This window comes from Thunnus maccoyii, chromosome 21 (genome assembly GCF_910596095.1).
Source record: "Thunnus maccoyii chromosome 21, fThuMac1.1, whole genome shotgun sequence".
NCBI lineage: Eukaryota > Metazoa > Chordata > Actinopteri > Scombriformes > Scombridae > Thunnus > Thunnus maccoyii.
The window spans coordinates 1,016,203-1,024,683 of NC_056553.1; the positions used below are offsets into that span (position 1 = coordinate 1,016,203).

General features: G+C 38.4%; 1 protein-coding gene across 1 annotated transcript in view; it reads right to left on the minus strand.

Annotated features, from left to right (window-relative positions):
* LOC121888133 (NACHT, LRR and PYD domains-containing protein 3-like) overlaps positions 1–8,481 on the minus strand; it is a 28,383-nt gene that overhangs the window by 810 nt on the left and 19,092 nt on the right. The window contains exons 2-8 of the mRNA XM_042399511.1: positions 6,529–6,594; positions 5,817–6,107; positions 3,245–3,336; positions 2,791–2,837; positions 2,187–2,469; positions 1,408–1,521; positions 1,163–1,267 (exon numbers count right to left, since the gene is read on the minus strand). Of these exons, the coding sequence (XP_042255445.1) occupies positions 2,457–2,469; positions 2,791–2,837; positions 3,245–3,336; positions 5,817–6,107; positions 6,529–6,544 (459 nt within the window). The 5' untranslated portion in view covers positions 6,545–6,594 and the 3' untranslated portion in view covers positions 1,163–1,267; positions 1,408–1,521; positions 2,187–2,456. The remainder of the gene's footprint in view (positions 1–1,162; positions 1,268–1,407; positions 1,522–2,186; positions 2,470–2,790; positions 2,838–3,244; positions 3,337–5,816; positions 6,108–6,528; positions 6,595–8,481) is intronic.

The following is an 8,481-nucleotide window of genomic DNA, read 5'->3' on the forward strand; positions in this document are numbered from 1 at the left end:
GCCATTCCGAAGGCTTCCTTTTTTGCTGGATCATCCAGTGAACAGCAGTCATTGAGTACTATTTCAAATGTGACAACACGACCAATAAAACAATTCTTGTTTTTTGCCCCTTGTTTACCATATGATGATGTTGATAGGTCAGATTTTTTGAGTGGCAGTGCATTCCACAAATGCAAGATTGTGAGCAGCTCCTCCTCTTTCACTCAGTCTACAGTCTGTGCTGCTGCACAGAGGAACAGAAGCCTATTGTCCGCTAGTTAGCTGCCTTTAATGCAAGTTAAGATAAAAACCCTGGTGAAGCAAAGCAGTTTGCTTAACTTTGTCACAAAAAGATGTTGTGAGGAGCAGGAGGAAGAGAATTCAGCTCAAGTTGAGTGATCATTCTCAACCCAGACACCTCCCCCCTGTGTGTGTGTGTGTGTGTGTGTGTGTGTGTGGTTTATGTGCCGCTGTGCAAAGTTCAGGTGTCATTTTCAACATTACTGAGCACTAGTGCAGTGCCTGTTCAGAACAGGCTGGTTTCGCAATACCTAAAGATTACAGTGTGTGTCCCATAAACTGTCCATAAGCTGTCCATATTTCCACTTCTTGACTTCACGGGCAGAAGAAGAAGCAAATCAATGTAGAAGCAATGTTGTTTATGAGATACTTTTTATATCCCCAGCAAACATACAGAGATTCCTTGCTTTATATGGAGAGATGTATTTCAAGAATCCTATAAACACTCTTCTAACCATATAGATAAAAATATTTAATCCACTGAATTATGAAAAAAACCCTTTTAACCATTTAACCATTTTCCCAAATTTCAACTCAGTTTCCTATCCAGGTACCTAACAGGCTGCCATCTTTGTTTTTATTCAGAAAGGAAATTGCTTAAAAATATTTTCCATTAGTCAGCAGACCAAATATTTTTCATCCAGATTTATCTAAAATACATCTTTTTTCTTTCTTAAATACAACCTCTCAGAATTCTGTAACATTGTCTGAAGGCTGCATAACAAATCCAGAAGTGGATCTTTGATTCATTATTTGAGCAATAATGTCTTGTGGATTGTAGATTGTAACTGAGGTCTAAACTCTGACATGAGGTGAAGTTCTGCTGCAGCAGAGTGAAAGATTTACCTGTTAGATTCACAACACGTTTCCACACTGGTCTAACCTTTTTGTCTTTGACCATCAAAGTCACTTCCTCTTGGTTTATGGGGAGGAAAACCTCAAATGTTGGGTGGAAATTTGGAAGATACTCTGGGCAAAATTGTTCATGCTGAAAACAAGAAACAAAGGGTAATTTTCATCCCTGTTGTAAAAAATGTATCTCGTACTCTGATTGTGAATCTATTTTCCAAAATTGTACATAAAATAATTAAGATTGTAACCATTAGAGGTGTTTTAGAACTGACTCACCTCAGGCTGTATTGTGGAGGCCTCATCACAGTGAACACTGTAACTTTGACCATTGATGAGATTACAGTCAGAAGAGCTCTCAATGTACTCAGCTTCTCCTTGTTTGGCTTTAACCTTCAGTGATAAGACATTTTTATTATGGCGTTTATTCTCAGATAGACAGTGACTTCTCTGCATTATTCATATTCTGTTCTTGTACATGCTGGACATCTATAGATGAATCTAGACGAGTTGTAGGTGGAAGTAAACAAGCCTCCGTCACTGTAATGTTTGTAAAGGATTTCCCTTTTTACCTGTCCAGGAGAAGCAGTTTTATGTTGAAAATATAGATAAAGTTATATGTTAATTATTTAAGTTAAGAAAATATCTCAGAATAACATGAAAAATATCTGTTAAAACAAGAAAAGTTTATAATAAAAAACTGAGCAAATATTTATTTTGTCATGGTGGCAGCAACACACTGCCATATGGAATACCTAGATATTTAATTTTATATTAATCTAGCCCACTATTCAATATTCACACCAGCTGGTGCTGGTATCACAAGTGACACTGTGACAGACAATAATGTACTCCAGAGATAACCCAGAAAAAAATTAAAAACGAAGGAGCAATCTGAAGATTTCCAGTTCAGATCATTATTATTCTGAATTATTCTTACTATAGCTTGATAAGGTTTGGTAACAGGTATAGAGGAGTGAGGTGTAGCTGACTGTTCAGCCTGTTGTGGAAACAGCTGTGGTTTAAAGCATGAGTTCAGGCTGATGGTAAGCACATACTGTATGACAGATAGTTTTATCTCGTCCAGAGGAATGTTGTCCTGCAGCAGAAATACATTGAGTATTCAATGATGTCTGCCTGGAGGTCAGAGGAACAGCAGAACCCAGCCATTAATTCGTATTGTGATGTTCAGAAATATAGCGAGATCCTGGACCAGGCCAAAGGCAGAGAGATGAGGGACGTTCACAACCACATGAGTGTCTGTAATCTCCAGCGGCTCCAGGAAGCTCATTCCATCATCAGCGATGTGGGCGACAGACAGCAGACCTTCAGGGGGCGGAGCTGTGAAAACACAAATTTATTTTATTAACAACAACCTCATTATAATATTAGTGCTCATTTTATTTGATTTCTAGGACACTCAGTCTGGTGAGTGAAGAATTAAACAGTTTCCCAGGTCGGTCAAATCATCCAACATGACTGTCAGTGTTGGTGGGTGGGAAGTCTGTTAGTGTCGGTGCGCTAACAGGAGTCTTATCGTTGTTTTAATAAAACTCACAAAGCACAATTATCAGCTTACCATCCATGGTTTCACAGTGTGGCAGCTGGAGCTGACTGACAGCACTGTCAGGTGAAATATTCTGCATCTTATGTTTTGGTTACCTGTATGAAATGTTTGCAAACTCAGTCAGCACTTTGGGTCTGAAGTCCTAAAATGTAGAAAGTGACAACATTAGTTACAGAAACTGACCACCAGGACATGAACCTCACTGCTTCAGTTTCTACTCCACCTGCACTCTGTACTGTTTATTCATCACTTGGTTTGATTATCACTAGTTGTTCACGATTAAATGATCAGTTGCTCTTTAACTTTACATTCTTCAGTGAAAGATCCTGCAGGACTACGTTGGACAGCAGCTGGTGGTTTCACAGACGAGGAGGCAGAAATGAATTATGAGGAGTTTCTGATGGAGGAGGAAGGAGCAGCGAGTGAGAGGAGAGGAAACGAGGAGAGTTTAGATGTAAGGAGTATTAACCTCTGGAGGAACCTGAGTCTGATCAATAACAAATTAATAAACATTTTAAAGTAGAAAATGGACATTTGTATTGACTCTACCTCTCTGAACAACCTCTCTGGATCATCAGGATCCAGCTGATCCTCTCTGTTGTCCTCAGACACATTGAGGGTTGTGTTGGATGTGGACGGTCCTGAGAAGCAGACACATAGCAGATGTTAAACTCACTTCTGGAAATCCTTGTGGTCCAGTGGGTTAGACTCATACAGAAAGCTGCAACATAAAGTCACAATTTAAGGTTGGATAGAGACTTTCGCTACATGTTTCCTGTTAGTCTCTACTAGAAAACCTTCCAGTAAAAATGGCAAAGAAATACTGTAAAAAGGTTCAGACAAAGCACATCAGTCATTTTTCAGTCAAAACCACGTTTTAACAAAAAAATTCACCCTAAAACCAAAGTTACATTCGATTTACAAAATGTCCATTAAGTGTTTTTACTGTATTATTTAAATCATTGCAGTGAAGAAAAGTTTCTTGTTTTGCACAAACTGTCAACAAACATTTTAATTCATCATTCCATGACTTTGGACATTTGAACACAAGGACAAAATCCTGTCCTGAGATCAAATGTCCAGGAATACAAACAAGTACTATTTGAATCACCATTTTGTACGCTAAAAATAGAAATGGCTAACGTGTCAGCTTGCAGTCAAGCTAGTTCACATGAGGTGAAAAAATGGCTGGTGGTACTGGGACGGTTGTAACGCCTTGTTACAACCGTCCCTAAACCAAGTTTCATTTATGGGAGGCCTACATAAACTGGATGGACAGACAGACAGATAGATAGATAGCAAATTAAAGATATGATAATATACCATCAATGATTTTGAGGACATTATAAAGGGAACAACCACTTTTATTATTGATTGTCCAGTTTCTTGGCTGTTTTAACATTGACAAGAGACGATGATGACGCACCGGCAACATTAGCTACGTTCGCTAGCCAGCACGTTTATTTACCTTTCTTTTTTCTTTCTCTCCCTCTCTGCCCCATCTTCCATCTTGCTGCTCAGTCATTTAGCCTCTAAATGCACTTACTGCCAAAAGAAACATGTAACTACTAACTTTTCCTTTCTTTCTCTCTCTCTCTAATTCTCCCGCCTGGCTGTCACAGCGCGCAGGGCCTGTTGAGTTCAGGGTCAAAAAAAAAAAAAAAAATCTGCGGTGATCCCGATTGCCAGTCCGGGCCTGATGGTTACATTGCAGGACCAGCCTTCAAAATTACGTCACTACCTGACAAGAGTTCATTCATGTTTTCCACAGTTGCATCCACAATCTTTCAATAATCCAATGATGACTCCCCATATCACCCACAGTGTGAAACCAGCCTCCAGGACTTCATGTGTATCTGTCCCATTACTTTTGAACGCCTGCAATTTAGGCACTATGTGTTAAAAGGTCTTAATCTCCCACACAGTTCTTTCTATGTTGACATAAACCTACTCAAATTAAAGCTGTGACTTTAATGTGGTATCAATTATTTTATCTTAAATTGAATGTGTTGAGGCACAGAGCCTCTAGAACTAAAAGTGTTTATCTGCTCAAATACTGTCTGGACTGTTTCTAAAATTATGAGAAATATAAAGAAACAGGTTGTTTATCCTCATAGATCTGTTGTCTGGATGTAATATCATGTTTGACTCTTCCTGTGACTGACCTTCTGCTCCTGAGCTGATGTTTGGCAACTTCCTTACCAGATCATTCCTGATAACTGCAGAAAAGGAAAAACCGGCACCAATCTGGTCCAGTCAAACTAGACCCAAAGACAACATGCTGGATCACTGGGGTTTGATGCATTGCCAGTCAGATGGTGGATGAAGGTAAAGGCCTTGGTGTACAGACCCCAGACCACCTTCATATTCATATTAATGAGAAAGTGTGTCCACTGTAGGTCTGCTGGTCTCATTGAACCAGGACCTTTACAAGTAATGAGTTGATTTCTAAACATCTGGTGACTCACAAACAAGCTGCTGAATGCTTTTTTAAGTGATTTACTTATTTCGAGGCTCTCAGAATTCAGAGTTTTGATTGATTTTTAGTTTTTATTTTCAGTACTTTTTATCACATATTTATGAGATGTGTGATGTGTAGTAATGTTGAATTATTTGGTTCTGTACAGCAGCAGCTTTGTGTGTCAATAAAGTCTCATCTTATCTGTAACCAAGTGTGAAGTAGTTGAGAGTCCAAGAGGCTGTAAAAAGTTAAATGATCTCTTCTGGTTCTGGGGTTTCATCAGTGAGGAGGTTCAGGTATCTTGGGCTCTTGCTTCCCAGTAAGGGTAAGATGGAGAGTGAGACTAACAAATGACTGGTTGCAGCCAACAACAAGGATATGGCAGGTAAAAAAAGGAACAGAGTTGTTGTTTTTTCATGTTTTCAGCCAGTTAACCAAATTTATTTCAGCTTGTGAATCATTAAAGAAATATTCTTTATCCTGCTGCTTTATCTTTTTTGATGGAGGTGGCTCCATAAAGAATGACAAATCAATCACTAACATTATTTTACATGTTTTTGTTAACACATTACTATTAATAGAACACTGTAACTCATAACTCATGTAATAATGTATGAAATGCATGTGACGCTGCTTTTCAGATTCCTTCCACTAACTTACCTTTTGGTTCTGGGCAGAAGTTTTGTAAATGCTGCACCAGATCATTCCTGTTGATCTTTTCTAAAACCTTCACGGTCAGCTTCAGAGCTCCAGGACCCTGATGTTTCTGTATCATTGGATCCACTGTTTCCTGCCTTTCTGCTTTCTCCAGCTGAGCCACTGGGATGCCTTTAAAGCCCTCCAGGATGTTATCCTGCTCCAGGAACCACTTGAACTTTAGAAAGTCATCTTCAGTTAAGTCTTGCAGAGTTTTCAAGAGCTCCTCTTTAAGTTTCACTATTATGCCTCCTGCTGAAAATAAGAGACATTTTAAATATGAAGGAAATGTATTCAGTTCTCATCTCATGACACTTTACCAGTATGACTTTTGTACATGTGCATATTAAATGTAAATCATCTACTGCTTGAACAAACAGGTCACAACTTTGGTTATTTTCATAGTTTCAGTCTTTCACCACTGCAGAACTCATGATAATCCACATAATCACATGAATTCTAGCTGAATACATTTACATCCTCTGAGAAAGCAAACAACAAATGTTTTGCAGCCACGTTCCAAGTGTGAGGCTTTTGGTGTCTGTGTTTCATATTAAATGGTTACATTTCATATTTACAGTACTTTCAGTGGACAGTATCATGTTTTTATGAAGTGCTGCCCTCTGCTGGTATTACAGCACATTTAAGGATAAATTTATATTTTTATCTCACATACCTCTACAGGAGTTCATGAATGGTCAGCTGATAACGTTGGACGCTGAGCTGTTTGTCCTGCGAAAACCTGAAGGGAAAATAATAATGATGAGATTCTACACTTCACCATCGTCATTCCTGGTGCTTAAACTGGAGGTCAGAGGTCAGCTGCTGATTATGTCATCCTGTCTTCTCTAGTTGAGCTAGATGCCAAAACCTGCAAGGCAAGTTTATTTATACAGCAAATTTCATACACAAAGGCAGTTTAAAGTGCTTTACACAATGTATAGTAGAGCATCATGATTGCCTCCTGTTTTCACATTTCCTGGAGTCTGCTCGACTTCTCTCCATCAGCTGAACATCAGGAAAGGAAGAAACTGTGGCTGTACCTCACAGCAAGTATTTTTTTCTCTGTCAGATGTCTCTGAACAAGACACTGTTGAAGGATTCTTCCTCTTACTGCCTTACATGGAATGAGCTTCTATTATACATTTTTTAAAAATTATCTTTTTTTTTTTTTTTTTTTTTTTTTTACAGTTTTATGTGTCCTTGCTCACAGCTGGCCCAACATTCTCTAACCATCCAATCTCATCACTATGACCCCTTCAGACATAGAATCAGTAATACAGCCAGCGTCATGAATGCATAACTAAAGAGCACTCCACCATTCAGCATTGCTTTCCTATAACACTGTCAGATTCACGATGGACAGTTTATAAAACAGGATCGAAATAAATGCAGCAGAACCAGAGAGATCATATTTTTTATTTTACACATTCTTCTTTCCTGTCAAAACCTGGTGCCTACATTACCCACAATGCAACGCAACTCCATTCACTCCACTGCACAGATTGTGGTGTATTATGCTAGTAGCTGCTAATGTAGCCTGGAGCTGCTAGCTAGAGATGAGGAGCTACAAAGGTCTGCTAACATCACTTCTTTCTAACTCCAAACATTCAGATTTTTAAAAGTTTTATATTATATTATGGCTGAAACATAAACGTGTAGATGGTCATATGGGGATACTTTGGACTACTTTGTACACTGTTATCATCTAAATAAATGCATATATTTTTTTAAATGATCATATAATCAAATTTGTAGGTAAAGTCCTAATCTGTAAAGTCAGTAGTTACTCTGTCAGATACATTTATTATTATTATTATTATTATTATTATTATTATTATTGTTGTTGTTGTTGTTATATTTTTTAAGCATTTATTTTAATACATTTTCATAATTTCTATTTCTCATGTGCATTAGTCTCAGATAGTTTTGCTGTTTACTGTCTACATTTGCTCTGTCTTATTATCAGCTTGTCAGTTATCTGTGAAGCACTTTAAATTGTACTCACTTGTGTGAAAGGTCTTATACAAATAAAGTTTGATTGAATGATTCCTCTTGTTGGTCAGATGCTGCTGTAGATAAAGAGAGTCTAGCAAGGACTGAGAGTCTATCACCAAAAAGGAGGTTGTTCTCAGTTCGGACACAGTTTGTTGATGGAGTGTCTGATCTTATTCTAAACCAGCTGCAACTTTTTCAACAAGGTGTTATCAATGAAGAGGAAATGGAGTCAGCCAGAACAAAATCCAAGGCTTATAAGGCTCGAGCTGTGATTGACATGGTGAAAAACAAAGGAACAGCAGCCAGATCATTCCTGATTACTGACTTGTGCAAGTTGGATCCACAGTTTTCCAAAACCCTGAACTTGAGCTGAAGTAGGAATGACTGTAAAGTCTGTAGTTGTGATATCATGATGCCATCTGGTGTTTTAAGTGGAGACAATCTTATATGAAATCATCTCAAAATCCCTGAGTGTTTGTCAGACGTTGTACTGTTACAAAGCAAACCAAGTGGGACCAGTTTCCTGGAAACAACCTCGTCCTGGTCCAAACTAGGTTTTCTCTGTCCGCTAAACTGACTCTGGAGAGTCTTCAGTAAACATTCATTGCAGTCCAGAACTAGTCTGGAGGAT